Source organism: Trachinotus anak, unplaced genomic scaffold (assembly GCF_046630095.1).
Source record: "Trachinotus anak isolate AG129_WGS33_773 ecotype Australia unplaced genomic scaffold, CSIRO_AGI_Tana_v1 ptg000013l, whole genome shotgun sequence".
In the NCBI taxonomy this organism is placed as follows: domain Eukaryota; kingdom Metazoa; phylum Chordata; class Actinopteri; order Carangiformes; family Carangidae; genus Trachinotus; species Trachinotus anak.
The window spans coordinates 19,869,329-19,896,570 of record NW_027273864.1 but is presented as its reverse complement, the minus strand read 5'-3'; the positions used below and the strand labels follow the sequence as shown (position 1 = coordinate 19,896,570).

General features: G+C 38.4%; 2 protein-coding genes across 2 annotated transcripts in view; both read left to right on the top strand.

Annotated features, from left to right (window-relative positions):
* iars1 (isoleucyl-tRNA synthetase 1) overlaps positions 1-16,983 on the top strand; it is a 55,480-nt gene extending 38,497 nt beyond the window's left edge. Inside the window, exons 26-34 of the mRNA XM_071493677.1 lie at positions 2,453-2,627; positions 5,093-5,205; positions 8,317-8,412; positions 11,055-11,231; positions 11,569-11,689; positions 11,976-12,101; positions 12,771-12,905; positions 14,175-14,327; positions 15,937-16,983. Coding sequence (XP_071349778.1) covers positions 2,453-2,627; positions 5,093-5,205; positions 8,317-8,412; positions 11,055-11,231; positions 11,569-11,689; positions 11,976-12,101; positions 12,771-12,905; positions 14,175-14,327; positions 15,937-16,019 — 1,179 coding nt within the window. The 3' untranslated portion in view covers positions 16,020-16,983. The remainder of the gene's footprint in view (positions 1-2,452; positions 2,628-5,092; positions 5,206-8,316; positions 8,413-11,054; positions 11,232-11,568; positions 11,690-11,975; positions 12,102-12,770; positions 12,906-14,174; positions 14,328-15,936) is intronic.
* Positions 16,984-22,717: 5,734 nt separating this feature from the next.
* The window catches only part of atp2b2 (ATPase plasma membrane Ca2+ transporting 2), a 123,532-nt gene continuing 119,007 nt past the window's right edge, over positions 22,718-27,242 (top strand). The window contains exon 1 of the mRNA XM_071493852.1: positions 22,718-22,850. The gene's annotated coding sequence lies outside the window, so the exon portion shown is untranslated. The remainder of the gene's footprint in view (positions 22,851-27,242) is intronic.

Sequence of the window (27,242 nt, the reverse complement as noted above, 5' to 3'; positions counted from 1 at the left end):
AGTAACATGCACTGTACACCTGTGCAGAGTTCATTCAAGTGTTGTTCAAGGAAGTTGGAAAAATGACCACTCAGACATTAGCCAGTGTAATTGCCATAGCTTCTAAGTGCAGGAAACCTTTAAATTTACCCCATCCCTTTTCTCTGTGGGTTTGATTTTCCAGTAACAAAGCTCAAGATGTGAGTGCTGTTGCATGGCTGACTCCAATATTCCTGCTCCTGTCTTGAGTGAGAACATTGTCACCTTTGCAGGAGTGTTGTATCTATTTCTATTTCATGAAATCTTAGTAGATCCCAAGCTGAGAAAGTACTGATGTGTATTAGATGGATCACACTGACCAGGAAAATTGACAGAACCTTTACGGATCAAGGTTTACGTGGGAAAAGGATTTATTTTGCAACCTTCTGTTGCTTCCTCCAAGCTTTATCTTAGTTCAGGCCACTTTTTATCTCTCACTCTGTTTCACTTCTGGTGGGGGAAACATTTAACCTTGCTGGCTTCTCGCTTCCCTCCAGTAAACAAGGTTTATTTGATCAGAATTGAGAGCAGTTATAGACCTGCAACCCAGAGAGGAACCTTCGAACTCCCCTTACAATATGTGTGATCCAGTTTCAGTTAATTAAATCTGAATTCACCTTTTTACTGTTACTTTCACTTAAATTCCTACTTAAACATGCACTGCCTGGACACAGAATCAACAATAATTCATCAAATTCTGTTGTCCCAGGGCTGCTGCCCTTTCCAAACCTCTATATGAGCATTATTTTATAGTCAAATATTACATTTTAATTTTTACTGTTATTGTCAACATCAACTGGCTGGCTGGCTTGTTGATTCATGGCTGACTGCTCTCTGAGTGAATAAAAATTTTTGATAAGGCTTTTACAGCTTGTCTGAAGTAATAATAGTTTTACATTTGACTTTTTTAAGATGTTACAAAGTGGCTAGCTTAACTTAGGACCTGTCAGAATTGCCTGTTGGGATACATGGAGTAGTGGATACTACTGGCACCAGTACTATTATTGGCATATTTCAAGGGCATTTTTGTGGCTGAAGTTTCTGACGTTGCACTCAGCAACATGAAAATCTTGCAAAAACATAAGGACACAGCAGCTTAGCATTTCACATCAAGCAAGTGTACATTTTGAATGGTGATGAAAACGTTTTTGTTGTCCATTTCTTGAAGGAAAACATGAATTTCGGAGGGAAGAGGTGAGGTGCAAATGGGATTTGGCTGTCGATGCTCAATGGCCATGTAAATTTTAGCTTTGGTCAGCTTTGCTTGGCAGATGCTTGTTAATGGGTACACGATCTGCTGCTCTGTTAAATAGCCAATGAGTTTGAGTTGACGGAGGCCTGGATTCATTGTAATGCTCTAAGTCATCATCATCACACACACGTACACACAAAGCCAAATGTGCCCTCGAGATAAAAAAAAAAGGTTATTTTTGTGGACTGTTGCATTGATTCAGTCCTACTTTATATAACCCAGCTAAGCTCCAAACAGAAGTTTGAGCTGCTTTTTTCAACTCCACACTGCCCTTACTCAGCCCACTACAGTAGCATATCTGTGCTTTCTGTCAGAAAGTCAACTATGCTCAAACTCAGTCTCAAACACAGGCCTCAACTTTTCAGTGTGATTGACTGAAAGGAGCTGTGCATGGCAGACCACAGTGGGTGTCAGAATACATAAATTTAGTATCTCTCTGTTGCTTCACCAGATATGACTGGATCACAGATTTCTCTATCCATTTAGAATGAAAGGCAGAAATATAGGGACTGAGTAGAAGGAATGGCTTATTGGAGCTTTAAAGACTAACTGACTTACTGACTGGTTGATTTCATGGCTGACTTACTCTTTAGTGTATGACTCAATCAATTTTTGATTCGCCCTTTACAGCGCATGCCAGGGGCAATTAAAATTTTATTTTTTATTACACTTTTTGTAAACTTTTATGTTAAATTGTATTGAGGTTGTAATTTAATTTTCAATTAGCTTTTTAGTGTTAGATTGAATTTCTTTCTAATAAGCCGGTGGAAAGATAATTGAAAACTGAATTTTGACCATCTCACTTACAAGGTTTTTGTTGCAGGATGAACTTTTGAGGTTTTAAGTAATCAAAAGCAGACCTTGCCAGTTGTCAGAGCAGGAGAACTTTCATTACATATTTTTTTGGGCATGTAACAGTTCAGCTCAATAACAGGAAAACATGGGCTCTACTTGACTTTAAATACTGAAATGAAAGCAGCTTTCTGGTTTCATTTTTCTTTTGTTATCTTTGCCCGTCATAGTTTTGTTTATTTTTGAAGCATTTATTTTCTTTCACTTTTTGTGATGCCTTAAATCCTAGTTTTTGTCTATACTTATATTTTCATTCTCTCTACAGGATACTGCAAGACACTGACTTCACCTTCTACAAGACATAATGTGTGTCTGTTTTTCATCCTCCAGGAGCTTAATGTGCGACAGTTGACACTGTCAACGGACAAGGACAAGTACGGCATCCGTCTGAGAGCCGAGCCAGACCACATGGTGCTGGGAAAGAGACTAAAGGGGGCCTTCAAAGCCATCACTGCTTCTATTAAGGAGCTCACCAGTGAACAGCTAGAGGCCTTCCAGAAGACAGGTATGGCTGTGTGTGCAAAATATATGAACCCAAATCCTAAACTCATACATGGGGAGTTACATGACAAAAATGTTTTAGCTATACATCACAGTCTAATGTAGTTCAACAGTTTGCATGTATACCTTTTTTGTGTCATTATTTACTAAAAAGATTTGTTCTCTCCCACAATTACCATATAATATATGAATGAACAGGCAGTGATGTTATTTACCAGACAATGAATTGGTGAAGAGCACTTGGTTAGCAATAGGATTTTAAACATGTTTGCACCATTGTTGCGTATTGTGTCAAAGTGCTACTTTGACACAATATGCAACAATGGTCCAAATGTGTAACACTTTGACACAATATGCACAACATGCACTTTGACACAATTTTGAACAGTAAGTAAACTATGAATCCTTGTAATAAAACCAGCAGACCACCAGTTTATCCTCAGAATGCAAACCCTAACCCCTCTGAAACTATAATCAGAGCTCGAGTGTGGATCAAAGCAGTGCAAGGTATCTTGTCTCTCCAATTATAGAAAGACGAGGAGAGCTCCTCGAGTCTCTGGGGAAGGAAGCAGTGGAGGTCAGCTGGGCTGTGGGAACTTAACATTTCCAATCACTTGGATGTTTGAAGTCTGGCCAATTGGAAGGAAAAAATAAGGATGAGCGATGGAAGGAAAGTGATAGATGTTGTAGAGGATGGTGGAAAAATGATGGAGGGGAAACTTACAGATGAAATTGTGTACAGCAGCACCAGGTTACAGTTCATTAAACTGAAAGCAAAGGTGAGTGACTGTACAAAGCCCATTTTTAAGATGCTCAACTGTATAATTCAGCACTTACCTTTGTTTTTGTTGTACAAAATTTAGAAGAACTTGGGGAAAGGTTATAAAAGGCTGGAGAAAATAACAATCTGGTAACAGCTCACATTCAGTTGAGAGCCTAATTTTAACCTTTTGAGCAATTTCTCACTGCAGAATCCAAAACCCTGTACCAATTTAGACTAGAAGGGTGGTAATTTGGTAAGAAACTATTTGTTGGTTCATGGCTATTGGTTGTATTACTCATTATTCCTTACCTGTACCTTTGATCTCATCATTTTGATGGGGTAGAAGAAAGGAGGTTCAGGGAGAAGGTGGAGCAGAGAAGCAGGGAGGGACACAGGAAATCAAAGTGTGGAAATCTAGGATTAGAGGGGTTTGGAGTGACTGTTTCACCCAGCCTCCGGGTGTGGAGAAGTGAAGAGGAGAACAGAACTTGGTCATGGTTTTTAGTCAGAACACAGACGTGGGTAATTGCTGCCACTGGCAAAATGGAGATATAAACCTAACTGGATGGGGTTTGCTGTATTGTTTAAATCCTCAGATCTCATGTGGATGTGGCTGGGAAGACAGTAATGTAAGAAATCTTAAAATGCTGGCAAATACCAGTCCAGACCCCAGCTAAATCAAAACAAAGCCTCAGTCTGCATGCAAGTCAGAGCACTATTTGATACTATTGAGTGTAATTGAAACCTTTTCTAGAATCCTTCTCAGGAGATGAACCCCACCAAATAGAATAATTTCACACAATCAGTTGGGAATTTATTCAATATTTGATTAGTAGGATAATGGGGAGCTTAATTGTTTTATTGTCATTGATTTAATCATAATGGGCATCAGTAAGCATGATGCCATAGCTTTTCATTCTCTCATAAATTATCCATTGACTGTTATTAAAATTCACAAATACTGCTTGACACAGGTCTGCATTGTTATGCCTCCCACTGGCAACAGTCAGGGCTGGAGTCATATTGTTTTCGGGTTGTCTGCCTCCCCGTCTGTCCGTCTGTCCATCCGTCCCATTCTTGTGGACACGATATCTCGGTAACGCCTCGACGGAACTTCTTCAAATTTGGCACAAAGGTTCACAAGGACTAAAGGACGAACTGATAAGGTTTTTAGTGGCTAAAGCTCAAAGGTCAAGGTCACAGGGATCTCACAAAACATGATTTTGGCCTTGGGAACGCAATATCTCAAGAGCTCCTCAAGGGAATCCCTTCAAATTTGGCACTTAGACTCAGCAACAAGCTGATTAGACTTTGGTGGTAAAAGGTCAAGGTCACACTGATGTCAACAAAAGTGGTTTTGGTCTTGTGAACACAATATCTCTGTAACGCCTTGAGGAAATTTCTTCAAATTTGGTGAAAATGTCCACTTGGACTCAACTGAACTGATTAGATATTGGTGGTCAAAGGTCAAGGTCACAGTGACCTCATAAGACACTTTTTTTAGCCATTACTCAAGACTCAAGAATTTTAGTATTTGTGAAAATAAACAGTTTTTAATGAGTGTATATTAAGTATGGTTTAAATCTTGAATTGATGAATGTTATTTTATGCAGTCATCGTTATTTTATTACGATGATTGTGATTTTATTGTTCATGGCAATAACTGCAGTTATTGATGTTGTCTTATTGCTGTGGATTATTTTAAGGGTCCATCATGGTGGATGGCCACGAGCTTCATGAGGAGGACCTGAGACTAATGTACACCTTCAACCAGAGCTCAGACTCAGCTGCACAGTATGAAGCGCACTCAGACTCACAGGTACACTCCACTCTAAATTTCAACACAGTTGTGTTCCCATTAGATACATGAGTTAAATAAATTTACTCTGCATGCAAATTCAACATCACAATGAACAAAAATGCCCCCTCCATGAAACTAAGTGACAGAATTGAAACTAATTGGCCGTTTTTAATATGAATAATTTTAAGCGCCAACCACTCCTTTTATTTAAGCAAAGGTTGAACATTTTGGAAAAATGCTCATTTGTTTTCTTGCCAAGAGTTAGAGCAGAGGGTTTATACCACTGCCATAACATCAATAAGAAGCTATAGCCAGGAGCCAGTTAGCTTAGCTTAGTATAAAGACTGGAAGCAGAGAGAATAGCAAGCCTAACTATATCCATTGGTAACAAAATCTGCCAACCATCACTCTGAACCTCTCAAATTAACACATTGTATTATGTTTAGTCTGAACACAAACCAAGAGCCAAGCTACACAAATTATCTCCTGGACGTATTTTCATAGTTAGTGTAGAGATATACATCATTCTTCTCATTTATTGTTATAAAATTTAAGTTTTGCACATTAAAATGTCTAAAAATGACTACACCTATGTTATGTATTTTTGAATGATGTACTTACACTGTCCCAAATGTTTCCAGCAATTTTCAAACCAGAGAAATAGTGATTTTAATCGTGGTAAGCATCCGTTTCATTTCGTCCCCCGTCAATGACATCATATGCCCTATGTGCATGTTTCAGTGTTGTGGTTCCCCTAAATTTTTTCAATTAAGATTGAGGAAAAAAAAAGTCTTGCGGTTGCTTATCAGAAGCTTAAATTTGAATTTTATCCTGTTTTAAGCCACATTTTAAGATACACCTTTTGAACCTTGGTTGTTTTCATCTATATATTTTAAGTGGATGAAAGCATTTAGTCATCAGACATCAGCTGTTGTTAAGAACCAGTAAAGAGAGAGAAGGGGAATGACGTGCAGTAAAGAGTCCCAGCTGGGACTTGCCTGCTTGGTGGATTAGTGGCTAGGTGGCGTGCATCCTTACCAGTCAGCTATTGGATCACTCCACTATCCAGATTTTATATCCTTTTGTTATGGAGATAATTTTGAACTGCCTGTAAAAACATCCCGATCGTCTGGTTCATTACTTAACAGTTAGTTAGATTAACAGTCTTAGCTCCCAACCCTACCCTGATGTCCTGTGTCCACCACACAGCGTTAGTGAAACACTGACTTTAGTGCTTTTAACAGTTATAATCACAGGGTCTGTTTATTTTGGAGAGGAGGAGACCTCTGTAGATAATTCAGCTCCAGGTAAAAACCTCTTGAATGACTGACACTGAGGCAATGGTGGTGAAGACAACTCCCATGATCCCACGCTATTTCGTCGTCACCCAATGCCATCTTTTGTAATTGTTTTGATTGAGAGACCCCTAGCAGCTGAAGTTGCATACTGTGTTTTTAACTCTCAGCAAAAAAGGTGGGACTGTTCTATTAACCTGGTAGTTTTTTTACTGAAGAACGGTACATATTTTATGACAAATTTTTAGCTTTTTTTATCCACTTAAAAAACATGCTAATATTAGTAAAAAAGTAGAATTTTAGTCACTTGTTAACACACATGTAAAGAGACGCACACCCACACCCCAAATCCCCCACACACACACCCCTCCCTCTCTCTTTACTGCTACATTACTTAATGTTATTGTGGAGATTGAGCTACAAAGTGTAATGTAACTGGATCTAAAAAAAATAAATGCTGCTCTGCTGCTGCTCCTGCACCAAGCTGCCTTGTACTATAAATGCATTTATGTGTCTTTACTCTGAGTATGATGTATGAAATCATTTCACGGCTAAGTGGAATCCAGCATCTATACGTTTCCCCACAGGCCCTCTCTAATCAGTGCTCCTCCAACCGTATACACGCCACACGGCTGCACCTTAATACCAGTTTACTGAGCTGGCTTTTTAATTCTCTGTTACTCTCGTTCACTCGCACTGACTCTCCAGCTCCCATCTGTCTGGCTCTCTCTCTCTCTCTCTTATTCTGTTTCTCTGTTGCCTTTGTGTACTTTTCTCTGTCACCCTCTGTCATCTCTTTCCCTCCTACTTCCCATGGCAGGGCTGGCAGCAGCTCAGCCCTGCACATTTCACTTTAATGACTCACACAGACAACAATATTGTCATTATTGCTGCTTGGTTGGTCGTTTTGTTTTTCACATTATACATATTTGGACAACAGTGTAAGACATATAAGATAGATTTCTTTAAGGTTGCTCTTGACATCTCTGGGTGTTAATCTGCTTTCTCACATGAATAGTTAGTCCCACTGAGTTGAAGGAGTCTGGGTGGTTCAGCAGCTACTGTAAACTCATGATATCAGAGGGTGAATACTACCATAACATCTCTATGTCATGTGAAATACTGCCTTCCTCCGCCTATTGGAGTAATTGTGGGGAGTGCATGATCAGAGTAAATTAAACTTTGTTGGTTTTAAAACTCCCCCTAAGCATGTTACAATAACAGGAAAATATTTAAAAGAAACCGGATATTGAAACAATTTAAAAATAAAAGTCTCAGGGCATCTGGTGGCTTAAAGGCTTGTACATTATGACCAAAATGTCCACAGTTCAGTTCCTGGCTGAGGATCCTTTGTTGCATGCTTTACCCCTCTTTCTCTTTCTTCTCTTCTGTTTCCTTTCTAACTCCAGGCTGTCTACTGTCTAGTAAAGGCAAAAAGCTCAAAAAAAAAAAAAAAAAAAAAAAGGATTTTTTTTTGTTTTTGTTTTTTTTGTTTTTTTTTTTACAATTTGCCTCGGTACTCAATATTTCTTTGTGTTCAAATATCAATCAAGTATGAATACATTAGGAAACAATCTTGAATTTTAAGCATTATGAGTAATTAATTGCCAGGAATCTATACATTTGACATGGAATTTTGTTGACATATATAGATTACATTATCAAACGTTCAGATTTAGAGATGTAAATAAACTGATGGTTGCATATGAGGCAGTCTTTTTTTGTCAAAATTAGCAGAATACCATGTCAGAAACATCAGAACAATTCAGTGTCAAATTGTCTCATCATTAATCTTTAATCTTACACTCTCCTCTTCTCCTGGATTGTCTCTCAGGTCCTGGTGCTGTTGGATGTCACCCCAGACCAGTCCATGGTGGATGAGGGTGTTGCCCGAGAGGTCATCAACCGCATTCAGAAACTACGCAAGAAGGTGGGGCAATTATTTCAGGAGCACTACTAGCTCTGAAAACAAGAGTGACACATAACATACCACTACTGAATTTTGCAATCCAGTGTGTAATGAAAAGAATCTGACATAGCTGAAACAGTTTGCCAATATATGTAATCAGGGCTGTGCCAGGGTGAGCAAAACATGCCACTAAGGAAGTATGCTTGAGTTGTACTTGAAGATGAAATATTTTCCATGGCTGTTGCTTGTATAGTGAGTAATAACAGTAAAGCAGGGGAATGGAAATTGACTGCAAAAGAGAAGGAACATGACACAGTGTGAAAGGAAAAAAAAAAGAAACCAATGTTAGCTTGTCTCTGTGTGGTATTTTAAGGATTGATGGTGACATGTGCATCCACTCCTGTTAGACACTTGTGACACTATGCATCTAGAACAGGAAGTACACAGCAAAATATTGTCTCTCCAGCAGAAAACACAAAAAGTTTTTGACAAGGTTTCCCTTGTTTGGCATCTGTAAAAAACACTATTTTTGTCTTTTTAAACCTTTACCACTGTCATCCTGCCCGTATACTTAACCACACTCACTGCCTGAATATATTCTTATAAAGATAGTAGCGCTGAAAATTTATTAGTCAATTAGTCCAGCAGCTGAAAATTAATCTACAACCATTTTAATTTAATCATTTTAGTAATTTAGGAAGCAAAAATGCCAAACGGTATTACAGTCAGACCTATTTCATTATCATATATGGATTAGGAAAATTGAAAATGTAGAGAGAAAATTGAGAAATTTTGCAAAAGGAAAACAGCGAATAGATAAATTATTGAAAATGTGCCAGAACCAAAAAGCAGGAAAATCAATGAGTTGGAAAAATAAAATGAGTTAGTGAAAGATAAGTTGATTTTACCAACCGATTGGTGTTAAAGGAAAATTGTAAATCTTTCTTTTTACACTCTCATTGATGTATTCACTCATATTACTTGACTGTTAACCTCTTATTACATTTGGTCCGATATTGGGTCCCATACTGCACCACTGGTCCCACAAAAAAATAGTTTGAAGACGTTCTGGGAGACTGCAAAAAGCATTTTTCACTCTTTTTTGATTTTTTTTTAAACTTATTTATAAACTATTGATTGATTATTTGGAAAATAAAACAATAGCCAGAGTAATCAATAATGAAACGAATTGTTAGATGCAGCCCTTCAATGAAGAAGATTTTCAGTATTTTGTTATATTACCCTCCCTTTGATGCCCCCCCCCCTCACCTTCGTCTTTATGTCTCATGCTAATTTTGTGAGGGCAGTTTTGAAATCTTTCCACTGCAGCGTCACAGTTAGAAGTTTCTCCATCATAAGGAAGGCTTAATGGAAGCTTAATTACAGTCTGGCCCCTTTCAGATTCTAATGTTGGAGCTTTGAAGTGGTCAGGGGAGTAAAGACGGATTAGCCAACAGCCCCTTGTTTTCACAAGCAACAAACAGTTTTTCCGTCCCCCTATAGCAGTGGTGTGCACTGGCTCCTGGCCAAACTAAATTCCTCCAGTTATTTCAAACTGAGATCTGTTAGGAATTTTCCACCCCAGGGATGGGAATTAATTTTTAACAATTCTTTGACATGTTTTGTAGTAGTTTGTGGGTGTATGTGTGTCTTTACCAGTGTTTATGTGGGTGTTGGTGTTTTGTTTGTGAGCATATGCACAGTTGAGAAACAGAGGTCAGCATTTCCTTTTTTTTTATTGAGCTGCTCACAATCTGGAGTTTTCTGTAGCTGTAGTGTACACACACACACACGCACATACACACACACATGCACACATTGTACTGGTCCCTTCAGGGTAGGGTCAGTACCTTGACTTGGCAAGAAAAGCCTATAAACCTTCCTCCATTGATTGACTCCTCCTCTGTATCTAGTTAACGTTATTCCTCTGCCCTTGAGCCACATACTGCAATTGTGTGTGTGTGTGTGTGTGTGTGTGTGTGTGTGTGTGTGTGTGTGTGTGTGTGTGTGTGTGTGTGTGTGAAATACACAGTCAAAATATGTGTGTGTGGCTGTGCACACGTGCGCACACCTGCACACTGCAGATTAGGATGAGATCAATGTGTTTGAATGTGTCAAGGTTAGAGGAAGCTGGCAGTACACATCGCCAAAATAGATGGGCTCTCATCCAATAAAAAAATCTCCCCTTGTTCCCTTCTGCCTTTATTTGTTCTTGTACTGTTTTCTGCTTTTTAATCCCTACCCTTCTCTTCGTTTGTTCGCCCTTCCATTTTGTTTATCCTATATCCCCTTTCTTCCCTCTTTCCAGTAATTGCTTCTTCCAGATTTCATTTTCTTATAAAAGAGAAAAATGCTTTGAAGAGAGTTACTTGTCGCTAAATTGTAAGTCTTTGTGTCCTTGGCAATCATTATTATTAATCCGATAACAGGTTTTTGAAATCAAATTGCACATTATTTTGTGTTATTGTTTGAAATATTATTCAAGCAGTACTTTTAGCATATTCACACACTTTTGGCTTGTCATCTTTTTTTTTTTTTTTTTTTTTTGATCCACATCCTTTGATGCCGTGAAAACAGACCACTTCCCTTAGTTTCTGAAAAATGCAGCGCTTGATATATGTTTACATAAAACATTCTACCTCTCTCTCAATCTCTTGCCTTAGGCCCATTTGGTGCCATCAGATGAGATAACTGTGTACTACCGCTGCCAGCCAGAGGGGGAGTACTTGGACTCTGTGGTCAAGGCTCACACTGACTTTATCCTGGGTACCACCAAGGCTCCACTTCTGCCCTTCCCTGTCCCCAACACTGCCAGTGTCATCATAGAGGAAAAGACTCAGGTATACTTGAAGACAAGTTGGGTTATTGTTTCCTCTGCCATGATACACGTTCAGTTGAAGTTTAGTATTTCAAGTGTGAATGATCATTTGGTGTGAAATTCTATACCAAGTATACCTGGAAGTGCTAAGGCAAGGGCAACTGCACTTGCTTAAGATTCATGAAATATACCAAGTAGTACCAATACTGTGCCAAGTATGTTCATAGGACCCTCTCATGATGGCATTTTTTTGCAGAATTTATATTTCTGATTTAAGAACACCTGTCATCCTCTGTCTCCCTCTTTAATGCTCTTTTTTTCCTGTTTTCTTTTTTTTTCTTTTTTTTTTTTTTTTGCAGCTGAAGGGTTCAGACTTGGAATTAACCATTGTAAAGGGATCTTCAGCCCCTCGGGCCCCACTAAATGGACCAGCTTGCACCTATGTGAACCTCAGGATGAAGGTCAACAACAAAGAACAAGGTAGCACCTGGGGAAGCCAAAAATGAAGCCTGTTTTTCCAGCCAGAAAAGCTCTAACAAGAATATTTTTAACTGTTAAAACTAGGATATTTTGCACTTGAACATCTGCCAGTTGTTGAGATAATATGATTTGTACAGCTCCAATATTTTTCTGCCATTTTGGAAGAAACTTAGGATGTCTGAGAGGCCTTGCATGTAAAGGATAAACTCAGTCACCTTCACTAACCTGTTATTCACTCTATGAGCTGTTTTTTTACATTAGTAATTATCTCTGTTTTTCTGTTCAGAGGGGGTGGTGCTGTTGGAGAACCCCAAAGGAGATAACAGACTAGACATGGACCAGCTGAAGAGAGTGTGCTCCAGCATCTTTGAAACAAATAACACCCAGCTCAGATTCTTCAATGGCGGGACTGGTGAGAACTGACCTGATCTCTCAGAAAGACACCAACAGACCACTGTTGGAGTAGAAACATCTGCCATCTCATATTACTTAAGCGACTGTTTGTTATCCTAATGCCACCATCTTCCTACTACCTTGTGTAAAGACTTAAGTGTTCAACTTTTACTGTTTGTGTTGACCCCTTGTGTTTTTTTGTTTTTTTTTTTATCGATGTAGTATCTTACAAAGCCCCAAAAAATGTTCTTTTTAAATCTGTCTGAAATGTTTTCAGACAGATTTAAAATATAATGGAATGGATAGGATAAATAAAATTGTTAAATAACTAAAATGTTATGTAAAAAGAATATAGTGCTCTGCAGTTGTCCTTTAACTTCTAAGCAATTGATTAAAGGGTGGGCAATTTTAATCATCCTTTTCCTGTGCTCCACACTGGTGTAGCATCACTGTATAAATTCTTATATCAAGGTTAGCTAGCAAATACTACTTTATTTGTTAGATTTTATTTCAGTTTGTTTGAAATTATGAGAAAAGAAAAATAATTTTTAAAAAAACAATCTTTATTTCTTTTTACACTTCTACACAGTATGTAACATACAAAATTATTTTCTAATGTATTCAGTTATATATTTGACTTGTCTGATAATTTTGTCATGCCATGTGTGTATTTGTATGTTTATTACAGAGTTGACCAGCAAAACAGATCTTCAGGCTTTGAGTGGCAAAACTTTGTCAGTGACGTCAGGCTCTTCCTCTCCCGGCCCCGACGCCATCCTCTGTCCTTACATTAACCTGATGCTCTGCAATGCACAACCATCTGGTAAGAAACACAGGCACACACATATAATCATGCACCACCAATAAGTCAGTCCTTCTCAGGCATTATTTTATCTATTATAATCAACAAATCCACTGAAGAAACCTGCACCATAACACTGTAGATTTCCAAAGTAGATAAAGATACCAGCACGAACTATGACAGATGGGTAAACATGGAGCAGCGTCTCCGAGCCTCTTCAGCAATGTCTGCAAGGACAGTTGCTCTGTGACGGGCAGAGATTGATAACACAGTCACTGTTAGTTGAAGGTGGAGTAAACAGTGCTTGAAAAAGACTGTTGTTGTTTGAACTCAACAGCAAAACAAATAAGCCCCCTCCTTCAGTGCTCCTTCAGAAGCTCCGCCTCCCAAATATATGTATGCACACTGCCAAAGCACTGACAAAGTGGTGGAATCCAGAGCGTCTCATACACAGTAGAAGTGAATAGTCTTTCTCATAGCTGAAACAAAGCAAACTTTATAATATAAAATATTACATCAGCAAATAAATGACATGCACACAAACACAGCACCATAAACACACAGATTAGATAGAGTTAGTTGTTTAGATTGTTTGTACAAAACTACAGTGACACAAGAGAAGGCTGAGGTTTCTAGATAAGCTAACAAGGAAGGTGTCGTTACCTGGAATAGCATTTTGAATTATGCATCCAACCAAATAAATCCACTGTGCTAGCTCACCTGTGTTTTTAGGTCTTTGTAGCTATAAAACCTTTTGCACTTTGTACGGATAAATAGCGGAGCAAACAACAAGACAGCAAACTGGCTACAGTTGCTGCTGCAAAGCTAACATGCAGAGAGGGCGAGACAGTTTCCCACAGCCAGCACACCAGCTACAGACACCAATACTCACAACTCCTCTCATACAATAGCTGTCGTCACACAGCATATCTTGCCAAACTACAAAGTAAGCCAAAGGCCTATGGGCACTGACTGACCTATTGGCAGAGCTAATGTCAGCCACCTGTCACGCAGAAATAGAGCAAACTCTGCACATGTCTTTACGCCTTTGAACTCTTGGAGGCCTTTTCACATTGCCCCTGTACCCCTCCATTCACCAACTGATCAGCCATACTTTCTTTCTCGTCCTCTTTTTGATCTGTCTTCTCCCCTCTGTCTCCTCTCTTTTCCCATGGCTAGGCTTAGGCTTGATCACATACTTTCCCAGAACTTGTGGGCAAACCTATTAAGCCATAATTTTTTTCATTTATAGAGTAAGTAAAGTCCATCTGGTTCATTTCTCTCCTCTAGAATGTCAGAAAGGTGAGGTGGGCACCCTCCTGCTGATGAACCCAGTGGGCCAGAATGAGCTCGACTACTCAGGTCTCCTGTCTGAGACTGCCAAGGTTTTCGGTCTTCGCAGCAGATGGCTCAAACTTTACCTGGACCAGGACCTCACCCAAGGTAAGATAAATTGATTGGTTGATATCATACTAACTTTAACATCAGTGCAGAAGACGTTTAAGCCCCTTTTAGATGGAATTAACATCACAGGGGAAATGGGGGATAAAATATTATGTTATATTTCTTATGATCCATGTTCATTTAAGTCATTGTTTCAGAACAAAATTACAGGATATGGTCTGTAATAGAAACTGACATTCAGAATGACGAACCAAAAGAGAAAGCCAGTAAACACATATGAATGTCCAAAAATCTGCTTCGAAATTATAGAGGAAAGCTGCCTCAGAACTTGTCAAAGAATCGTTACATTTTTAAGCTTTCTTCAATCTCAGAGTAATTCAGTGATAGTTGTTTATACATGAGTGGGTACATTGCAAACAGGAACTGCTAGGAACTAATTTTGGGTACTTTTAATGGCACCACTTTGACAAAAGTGTAAAGAAATACAGACTAAAAACAGGATTTCAAAGAGAGTAGCAGTACTTACCTGTATCTGACAATATAACAGGCCCTTGATGAGCACACAGGGTCTTTTTCTGTCATCATATTGGTTTGGAAACCTATATGTTGGTGTCAACATGCTTCCATTTATCAGATTGGCAAAAACATTTTCGCCTTCGTCCGTTTCAAAAAAAACAAAACAAAGTTCAGCCTCAAAGATTTACTTGATCACCCTGGGTAAGATTTAAATCACCAGAGGATCTGCGAGTTTGCTTTAAAACAATAGATGATTTTGACTGTAATCATTACTGGGGAAGGGATGCTATGGACATACATGCCCCGCACTGGATTAAAATCACTGACCAGAGCAGGTAATATTAAAATCACCCCACCTCCCCGAGAGAAATAAATCCCCTCTGACTGGGGCTTTAAACTGATTTAAGGCCAGTAATTCTGGGCTGATATACAGTGAGGGGAAAATCAGATTGATAGTTCTTATCTTTATTATCTAACATTTTATTGATAAGAAACATATTTCTAATTTCCAGAGGAGGTTTGAAATTCAAGGAATGATGTTCTGTGTAATATAATATCTTAGCCAGTGTATTGAAGTATTTTTTTGACCTGAGTGTACTTGATTAACATTTGGCAAAATGTGGACTGATACTGTTATATATTAGGCTATTATGAGTGTTGCATTTATGTGTAAGCAGCATTTTAATGTTGTAGTTGGTGGGTAGTTTAATCAATAACAATTCAACATATTTTATAAGCTCTTTATGTGTTTTGTGTGTGAAATCTAAGTAACTAGTAATTAAAGCTATTAAATAAATGCAGTATGAAAAATATCATGAAATGAAAATGCTCACATTTCTTTACATTTTACCACCTCTCAAGGTAGAATAAGAAACAGAGGTGCACATCTGTCAGTGCACAGAGGGAGTCATGGACACTTAAATAAACATTCTCAGCTTACAAAGACAACTATAGTATGCACTTAACAAAATGGTGCACGCACACAAAAATTATTTTTAGCTGAAGTACAGTAAAGTAAACTAACTTCCCTTGGAGTTAAGGTGTGAGATTTGTTTTTAAACTGTGATCTTCTGTGATTGTTTAATATCAATCACATACACTTTGTAACTCTTTGTTTCTCTGTGTTTTTCAGAATTGCCAGCTGATGCATCAGTAAAATCTCTAGACACCAAAACTCTGTATGTGAAGGTTCTTCCAACAACAGCCCAAGCATAAATCCAGAGTCATCCCCTGATCTTACCATCAACATTTGTCTCAGATGTATGACAGGTTCCTGGAAAGTTTTTTTCTTTACCTACTATAGTCCCATGACAGCAATGTGTGTTATGTGTTCAGATGGTTTTTCGGAGATCCTGATGCAAAGCAGGCTTGTCTGTCAAGTTCTGTTAATCCATAGAGTCACTGTCACACATGGCTTGAAATTTCTTAAGACAACTTCAGGCACAATATTAGCATGGCTGAAGATGACTTTAGATATTTGTGTTTAAGTACAATCCAACATGTGATGATTACTGTTCTCCTTTACACAGTTTCTTTCACTCATTCTGACTTTAATCTGTCACCAACTTTAAGTGACCGTTTTGTAAGAAAGCACAATGTGGGCTATATTTATTCTGGACAGATAATAGATTGAAGTTCCTCACTAAAAGCGGATGCACTTCAAGAACCTAAGGATTGTTCATATACAGCAGCTGAACAGACTGGCTGGATGGATGTGAAAGTGTGAAGAGGTTTGCCATGGAGATTGTCTGATGGAGGAAAATCCAGACATTAAACAACCTAGAGAGATAAACCAAAGGTTCTTTTACCTCAGATTTAAAAAATCTTTTTCAGTCAATAACTTGTGAATTACAAATGGATGTTTTTCTTTACTATGCCAATTGTAAAAATTATGCAAGCTAATTCTCTTCAAAGCTGATTTGAGGTGGGCTTAGTCCAGAGTAATTATTGCTGTGGCTCATAATTGGGAAACCAATTTGGCCTATTGTGCTTATACTCCATTTTGAATTTAACAGATAAACCTATTCTGTTCATTGCATTGGGAATTCTTTGACAACTGAAAAGGCATTTAAAAGGTGAAATGGATTTTCGGGCTCCTGTACCTTAGGGACAAAGGGATTCTGTAATAAAAAAGTACTATATTAAGTGACAAATGGAATAAATCAAAGGTGATGGAGAATCAACGTGTTTTTGTTCCTTGTGTTCATGCAAACCTCAGTATGTGGTGTGATAAGACCTGTAGTGATTTGAAGTAAGTTATAAAAGGTTTCTGTTTCCCAGAGCTTCCTATCATCTCATAAATGAAGAAGACAATGTCTTGATAAGAAAGATGCTTAAATGTCTACCTGGTTAGAACTGAATGGGTTCTGGTCCTCAAGGACACAAATTACCATAATAAACCAGCAGTTTTTAATTTTAGTCTGAAATATTATCATAGGGATAGATCCTGTCTACCTCTGGATATAGTTAAAGACAGTTGAGCTTTATTGAAGTGAACCTTGTGTATGATATTGAACAGTATGAGTTCAAGTCAGGCACAAGAAAGAGTGCACGTACATGTCCTATCCATAGCCCCTTTTTAACACTAATCAGTAAAGTCGATAGCCAGCTCACACTTCCATGCAGTCCTTGTTTTAATTGTGGAACTCTCGTCAAATGACAAAAGCTGATTGTAGATCTTGGAGATGGCAAATTCTGTTTAGTGTTCAGCCTTAGGAGATCTGACCAGGGCAGCTTGGGTGGCACAGAGGAGTAGGTTGAAAAGTAGGAAACGGCACAATGTCGAACCTGAAAGTAGTGGGATAGATGAGATGCTGGCAGTCCAAATTCAGTGGATAATTCTGTATAGCTAGTAAAGAAAGCCCCTTATGCTTTTGGTGTGCCAATAGAGAAAAGTAGCATCTGGAAATGATGGAGGAAACAGATGGTTCTTCATTAGAGGGGTCTTGGAGAAAACTAACAGGAATTTGAACTGGCATCTGAATTGATACCAGATCTTAAGGGTGTATCTCAATAGATGAGAAAGATGATACTGCTCTCACTTCTGACTGTTTAAATCTGAAGGTTAGCCTAGCTTAGCTATGCATACAGACCGGAAGCTAGGGGGGGGTCTGAGCTAGCCTGGCTCTGTCCAAAGGGAACAAAATCTCCCTACCAGCATATCTGAAGCTCACTAATCAAGTATTGTGTTTTGTCTTTAATTGTACAAAAACTGAGTGTAAAACACGAGAGTTTGTAGTTTTACATTGGGGTTATGTGCAGGACTAGTGCTTTATCCCGTGTGGGTCAGAGCACCCAGTCTAGAGCTAATCCTGCCCTGCCCATAATCCCCTGTAAAATCACAGATTTTCATTTTAGAGGTTTTGATAAAAACTGAAATTAGCCCCAACAAGACAGCCAATCTGTAAACACATCACTGTCACAACTTGACAAAAGCTAAATGTGAAGCTGTCTGGCAATACTACCACATGATGGTACCTCTCTCCCTGACTAGATTTTGTGCAAGTGACCTGAGGATTCTTAAAGCCAACAATGTCAACTGACAGTGTCACAAACTGGCATGGAGTGATGAGAAGATGGTACCTCATTTGTCCTGACAACAGATGTCTCACTAACTAGTTGTCTGTGGAAAGATGTATTCATCTTTGACTGGGTCATTCTGTGTGCTACATTTGTTATATAAGGATGCCTCAGTCCTAGTTTTTATGCCTCTTCGCTGGCAACAGAGGCGCTGTTTTTGAGTTGGCCATCGCTCTGACCCTCCCAGTCTTGTGAATACAGTATCTCAGTAACGCCCTTGAGGGAAGAACTGATAAGACTTGGTGTTTATAGGTCAATGGTCAAGGTCAGTGTGACCTCACATCAGTCCCATTCTTGTGAATTCAGTATATCAGGAAAGCCTGCGGGGAATTTGATGACATCTGGCACAAATGTCCACTTGGACTCGAGGATGAACTATTAGCATTTGGTGATCAAAGGTCACTGTGACCTCACAAAACATGTTTTTAGCCATAACTAAATAGATGCCTTAATACCTTTTATTAAATTCCTTTAAAATTTTCACTACATACATCAGTCTGGACAGACATAGATAAATAAACCGCAACTTGACTGGTTGGTGAAGGCATACAACTGTGAGGCGGTAATTTTTGTTTAATTCCAGCAGCCAGTTTGAAGGAGGGATACACTGTAGACATGGTTCAAAATGATTTTTAAATTACCATAAAAAATGTTCACAGAACTGTAGACACTGTAGTCCCGTTGGAGTCTCTGAAGACGAAAGTTAAAAAGGTCACTAGAGACTCAGTGTTGAACATTACATTATTTTCTGATAATGTGGGGGACACTGAGGTCTGGTTTGACTGTTGAGGATTAAATTTAGTGTTAGACTGACTTGGCTTTCCAGGGGACGTTCATAGGGTACTGACATCCACAGGCATGGTGTTAATCTCTGTCTTTGAAACATGGTTCCCACTGGTCTGGAGCCAATATAGTTAGAAGTTGTGTTTGTGTGTGTGTGTGTGTGTGTGTGTTGATTAATGGAGGGCCCAGGAGGGAGAACTGCTTGTTGGCAGTTGTGATAGCCCTTAGTTGGGGGTGCTGCTAGAGAACCTCTCTTTTCCTTGGTGTCTTTACAGCACCGCATTATAAATGTACCACTAATTTGCATCCAAATTAAACACATGAATATACAATTAATGTCATATTGATAATGTTCATAAACATTGCTTCATTGCCGACTGCTACACCATCAGCACAGTATGCTGAGCTGCCCCCCCCCCCCCCCCCCCCCCCCCAAACACTGCAAACACATCAATTAACCCTGAATACATCAGAGAAGTACCATTTCATCTGTGTGTATTGTATCATCACAGAGATATTTTACCCAGAATACCCGTAGCATATTACTTTGTTCTATGAAGAACAGGGTAAGAAGAATAGCAGGAGAAATGAGGAAAAGAAAGACAAAAGAATAAAAAGAAAGATTCACATTTTGAGTAAATTCTCTAAAACTCTTTAAACAAAGTCTTTAATGCAAAATAAAATCAAGTTGTTCTTTTTTTTTTTTTATAACAATTTTCAAAATTTTAGGAGATATTTTTACCCAAATACAGTATTCCCCATTGAAACAATGTGGAGTAATGTGGTACTTCAGAAAAAATACCACCTCAAAATGTGAGTAGTCCAGTACTTGACACTCGGTTACTTTCCACCTGAGAATTCCAGCATCTCTGTAATCAGTGTCACTTCAGTGTGATGATTTGATCCTCCTCCCTCCTGGGCGGAGCAGCATGCTGCTTCACTGGTTAAATATTAAGCACACTGCTCTGTCTCATCCTCCTTTCATCCGTCTCGCTCCCATCTGCTCCTGCTGCTCCATTTGTGCTGCTGCACACCCTGGCCCGGGTAAGAGAGCAGGTCAGCGACCCATCTGCTGATAGACATGACAGAAATACAGTATGCAGCTTGGATGAAGTGAACATGACCCCTGTCATCCAACTCTAATGATAGACAACAAAACTCATTACAGTGTGCTGTGGTGGTAGTCAGCAACAAGAAAAGGTTTTTGCCAGAATAAAGACAGGTGTGTTTTCAAGAATATATAGACCAATAAGAGCTGTTTCCAGCCAGCCCACCCTGGCAAAATGTGTGCTGCGTAACGGAAAAATCTAAATCTCTGCCAGTAAATCAATTTCTAGCGCCCTGCATGTTGCCCACTGTAGAATGACAGCAGCAAATGCAACCTCAAACAAGTAAGCACAGTGGGTAAGAGGATGAATAAAAGTAGGCATGTTTGTTATTTTGGCCGTGGAGGGTGTGTGACTCACTGCTCTGCAAGTATAGTGAACTGCAGCATATAAAGTGAACAAAAGTAATATGTAAGTCAAAGCAAGGATGTAAAGAGAGAGAGAGAGAAAAAAAAATCACCCCGAGTTCATCTAGCTTTTAACAAGCAATCAGTGAGGCTGGCTTGAAAACTTAAAACTGTAATGTGTAGTTGTCAAAGTGAAGTTCTTGGCTGTACACTAGACTACAGTATGCCCTATCCACCAGTCTCTGAAAGTTCATTATTGACATCTACAGTGCATTTTCTCATTTAACAGCTTGTTTGGCCAGTTTGCCTGGATGAGCAGGGGCCCACATAATGTGACCTCTGTGCTTTGCCTTATGACATATGTTACCATGATTTCATAAATTAAATCCTGCATACAGTATTTGATAGATTTTCTTGTAGCCTATTACACATTACAGGCTTGCTGTCAAATCTGACAGGCTAATATTAGTGTATTGCAGATTTATTGTTAAGACTGATGAAGATGAAAATCCAAAAATAAAAATAAAAAATAAAAAAAAGGAAGAAAGAAATTACAGTAGGCTATTGTCAACAATAGAAACAATGACACCAGAGATCCCTGATAAGTTTTTCAACTATAAAATGTGTCAGTACACAATGTTGTCACAATTTATTGAATTCAAAATGTGACTTCATGTCATGTGATTATGTAAAAAAATAAAATAAAATAAATAAAAAGGCATATAGCCAGTTAGCCAGCCATTTTAGAAATCCTAATGTTATAAGTCCAAGTCATAATATATTTGTTCAGTTATAGGTTCAATTATGTTTTCTGTTTGCATTTCTTAACAACAATATTTAAATGCTGTTTCAAAAATCCAGCATAATTCAAGATGTACTACTCTAAACAACACTAAAACCTTTTTGTAATTAGGTTCAACTATATCAATTAATCTTTGTTTGTAATGTGTTCATTTTGGTCTTGGTGTCCTCTTGTCCCTGCTTTTTGTTATGACTGTTTGCGACCTTGCCAGACTTTGCATTGTTGAGATACTGTTTTGTCCGGCAGTCATCTTGAGGAACACTTTTGCTGAGCAAAGGACATAATATTTTTAATTCCATTACGATAAGAGAATGTATGAGAAATTGTACATATTTTAAAAATATCTTCTCTTTTTAAGGTTTGGGTTTTTCATCCAGACAATCAAATGCTCATAGCTAGCTCGTGTTAACGTTATGTAGCCAACAAGATATCAAATTTTGAAATTATTTATAACGGACGAAAACTGGGGCAACTAAGCTAAGAAGTAATGTGTACAGTAGGTTGGCTTCTATACTAGCCAAGCCTCTGTGGGTCTTAAAAGAAGAAAACAAAAAACCCAACACATTTTGAAACTTAAAGTAGGGATAAAGTATAAGCCAGAGTAGATAATAAAGCCACTTAGAGCTGCAGCTATCAGGATATTAATAATAATAATTGTTAGTTAAACTATTCTATAATTTGTTGTTGAATAATCCTTTAAGTGATTTGCAGGCAAACATTTTAAATATTTGCTTTTCACATATGAGGATATGATGCTTTTCTTTGTCACACATGATAGTAATTTTGGATTATTGGTTTGACAAAACAGGGCATACACAGATTGGCCTGTGGGGAATTATTAAGGGAAGTTTTCGCAATTTACCAACATTTTAGAGACCAAACAGTAATGGATTAATTGTAAAAATAATAATAATAATAATAATAATAATAATAATCATTAGTTCTGGGCTTAAAGCCACCAAATTTCAATTCACTCCTCATAACTCATTAGGTTGATTGGGAAACCTTACAGTCATGATATGAGGATACACAGGACATTGCAGTTCCCTTAAGCTGGTGTTTGCCTCCATAATAACCATCTTCATTGTCAACCCTCCTTTAATTAGCTCTGGAAAAAACAAACAAAGTAAAGACAAAAAAAAAACAACAAAAAAACACATAATCCAATAAACCCCTCGGACTAGATTCAGATAACATTGCACCATAATTGAGCTCCTGATTCACCTGTACATAACCAGAAGCTGTGCGCACCGAGTAGCTGCACAGCGCAAAGTGAATCCACGCTTTTGGGACTGCGTCGTGACTGAGTGCGGGAGCTCCGGACCCCTGCTTATCTGCCCATCCACCTAATGCAGCGCCTATCTTCATCCTGATGCGCCTGCTCCTCCTCCTCCTCCTCCTCTTCCCTCTCCTGGATCAGCAGAAACAGGTAGGACATGCATCCAATTCGGGGGAAAAATATCACGCACATATCCAGTTAGTGGGGGTGGAGGCGGGAGATAGACCTTTTACATTACAGTTTTTGTGTTCACTTTTTTTTTTTTTTTAATGTGTTCATGTCGTGGTTGTCAGGAGGCAGCTGTCAGTCGGTGATAATGGGAGATGCCCTGGCATCCGTGGTGATATGCATTGGCAGGAAGGACACACTGTTGCTACCCATTCAGGCTGTTGTCGTTGCCACAGAGACGTGAATTGTGCCGCAGGTATGCGGCGCAACTGAGGGGACGGACGCGACCAATTAGTTTCTAATTTTCCACCGCTGTCTTTGTGGATGTGTGCTGCATATTCTGTCTCCATATCAGACAGTTTGAAGACATAATGTCTCGTTGATGATATAATTGGGCGACCTATTTTCTGTCCATACTTTACAGAGAGCAGTGCAACTCAAAGTAGACACCTTTTGTGCCTTTCATTTATTACTATTGAATTTAAGCATTTTTTGAAGGCATTTCCAGAATCCTCAAAAATCATTTGAATAAGAAATTATTCAGTCTGGTGCATGATACATTTTTTTTTTATCCTGTTACACATGTTGCACCTGTTTTTCCTTATACCCAAGCAAATATGGTTGCTGGAAATGACATATGTTCTTGCTTAGAACTATTTGTACATATGAATCCAAATTTAAATTTGTGTTATCACTAAGATTGGTACATGTTGAGGTTACTTTCCAATATTTTATATTTTTATTAAAATAAATAATGTCTTAATATTTTGCAGGTGAGCAAGGACATATGTAAATTCCAGTTACCCCTATTAGGAGATACAGTTGCCACTTGGAAAAACAGATTAAACATTTTTCTTTTTGTGCTGTGGGCAGAATATTTGTCAACCAGATGGTTAGAAGAGTTTCTAGAAATATCTGCAGAACAGCAGTGTGTGCTGTTAACAATTGTATATGTTTTTCAAACACATCAGTTATTTATTTTTTCTTATAATTGGGTGCGTAGTTTTGTGACTTGACAAAAGGCTAAACCTATAAGTAGCCTGACTGAAGATGTGATCAGGGATATAGTGGAGGCTTGCCTCTTTTTGGCTGGCATTTACTTTGATGCCATCCGCGACTGTGTGTTGGCTGGTATTGTTTTCACCTAGTGAGTCTGTGTGTGTGTGTCATGACAAATGTGGTCCTGGAGACACTACTGAGTACTCATGGGTTAGAATCTCATCATGTTAACAGGTGTCACGGCTGGTCTGATCCCATTGCAAGATGGTCTTTTGTTTACTTTAAATTCTAAGTGATAAGCTATATATTTAGTTTTTGTGAACTACGTTTTCATGCCAATTGTTGTAGGCTTTCGTAAGAGAGCCAACTTCACACTACAAGTTATAGTAAAGCCTCTGCCATGATTATTACACTGTGTATGTAACTGTGACCAGTCGTAGTTCATGATTTGGGTTTTTTGATGTATGGAAGTTTAATTGTTGCAGTTGCAGTTATACTATCAAAGGTGAACCCATGCAAATCAAGATGACGCATTCCACAGCAATGACACCTAGAATGAGTCTGCATACAAAGAAGAAATATGTTAATTGCAAAATATCATTTAGAGGCTTTTACTTGAGAAATTGTCTCTTCACCCTCTGGTTTCAGTGGTTGTGTTGAGATTTAGGATGATTTAGGTCGCACAGAGGCTGCTGGTGTTTTGCTATTGCTGCAGTTCACTATTCAGTTTTAAAAGGAAAAGAGCTTTTTTTTACAACATGCCTTTTACTGTGTTTTGGTTGTTTTATCTTTTTTTCAGTGCTGGAAATGATTTCCTGAGATCTGGAGACACAGTGACTGTCGCAGACATAGATTTACAGTGGAGGATGTGGGGTGACCCCACAAATCAAATCTTTAACCACATTACATGCGGTATTTAAACCACTTATTTTGAAGTGAAAGTTGTTTACAGTTGTTTACAGTCTACTGTACAGTCCACTGTTAGACCACACAAATTACAAATAGTTGAACTTTGACCTGACTACTTTTTGCAGTAACACACGTGTGCAGGTTTATATTGCAGTGGCCAGCAGTAATGGATATCTAAGGTGTGTCTGCTTTTATATATAATCCTGACTGCCATTACCATTAATCTTCCTCACAAGCAGTAGCTCCTTTAGTATTGCTTATCTGACACTGTAAATGAATAACGCATACATAATTATTATGTGTAGTGTAGTTAAAGCTGACATCTTGTGATTGATCTAGCAGTAGAAATTTGGGCAAAAAGTACAAACAGAACAGCAGTAGATTCAGCATTTAGGTAAGGAAAAAAAAAAGATTTCATTATGTTTGCACATCGACACATAAAGTACTTGATTAGTTAATAAAATGAATTCTAATGAGTCATTTAGGACCATGTTGATTACTGATGCAGATTCAGTCTTCCTTCTGTCTGTCATTTGCATATCGTGGCACAGTGTTAGAATTAATTTTACCGTGACCAATTCTCACTGCATCAGTCAGAAACACTACTGTAGGCAGTATGGTCATCAGAGAATCTCTGGACAGATGGATGATGTGTGTGTCTCTCTGTTCTCTCATCTCTTCCTTCGCCTCTCTCAGTCTCACTCAGTGGCTTGATTGAATGCATGTTGTCCATATGTGCCAATTAAGAACTTCATATCCGTCATCTCCGTTTCTAAACCTTTTTAGTTTTTGATTTTTAGCAATTAGTGTGCTTGTTAGGGTTGGGTGATTGGATGAATATGTTGGCTTAATATATTGGCTATTGGCGGTTGGTATAGTCCATTGCCAGCTGGATTTTTTTTTTAAGGCAATTTTGAGCTGGTAAGATGGGGCTTGTCCAGTGGTAGTTGAGGCGATGAGGGGACTGCTGCTCTCAGTAATAACGTGGCATGCTTAGCAGGATAGTGTATTTGCAAAACCTTGTGTAAATTGGAACTGTTAAAATCTTTTGCTGGTGCTATATGTTTGCACATACAACAAATTAGGTCTGTTGGCCTGCTCATTGAGTGGAGTTTAAAATCAAAATAATTTCAAATAGTAGGAAATGACAGACATTATTTTTTCAGATGCTTTATCATTAAAGATGGTCTTTAATAATAATAGTTTTATAATATATTGTGATTATCACCATATAGCATGTTTCCCCCCTTTAAAATGTAACAAGAGTTCATTTTAATTGACAGACTTTGTTCTCGTTGCCTGAGTACATTTTTACACAAGCAATTTTACTTCTACTTTTAGCAACTTTCTCACAAGTTCAGCAGTTGTTCAGATCTGCTAGTTACTTGAGTTTAGCAGTTAGTGATGGCTTCTCTCTCTCCCTCTTATTCACCTGTTCCCTCTTGCTTGGTGTGTCTTGGATCAACAAATTAACTTGTTCTTGAGATCGCGGTGTTTTTGTAACTTCAAAGTAGAGGACTGTGATGTTTATTACAACTTCAGCGATGTCTGCTGCCTTATCTTTGACGCACAGCTCCGCACTACGGAGCCGCTCTAGTCTGTGCCCATCTGTACACAGTAGCCTTCACCATTAATAGGTTGTTACTTAGAAGTATAACCAATCAGATGGTGCTGTGGGTGGGACATTGCTCCAGACCACAGAGTGATAACTACAGACAAGGACAGGCAGCTGTGTCAGAGCCAAAGTAGGGCATTTTCAAATTAATTTATTTTAGCGCCTTTCGGTTAAAATAAATAACGATTCCCATAATCTGAAAAATGCTGAATATTGCATCCGATAATTAGCTGATAATTGGTTGATCCCCATCAAATAGGTGATTTTGTATTCTTTTTCACAGCAAGCTCCTCCATGATTGCATTTGCTGAAAGTATAGTGTGGGAAGAGAGAACATCTGCAATTGTTGGTTGTTGGACTGACAGTGGCTGGTTGGAAAATATGAATGTATGGCCAAATCCTGCATGTCAGTTTCCTCTTTAAAATATTATGTTGAGAGCACGGCATTAGCAATTGAAGTTTTTGTCTGGTATTCCTTGCTTGTAAAATTTGATTTTCTTCAATGATATTTTTATTCTCCAATTGGAGTAATAGTGTGGCCAGGATTTTCTCAAATACAATGAGGCACAGTGTTCAGTAGATGCAATTCTCTGTGAAGGACACATTTTTTAATTAATGACACAGCTAAACCAAACAACTGTTATGTGTTTGTTTCAGTGGGCTGTCCCACTGCTGTTATGCTTATAGCCATATAGAAAGAGTGATAACCTTTCTTGCTGGTTGTACCCTTCAGATACCTAGGTGCAGTTTGTTTAATTGTGCCAGTTGTAGTTCCCAGATTGCACTTTCCCCTTAAATAAGCGGCCACATTTTTTACTAGTGTTTATTGCCCAATTCAGCTTTGTGCTGTT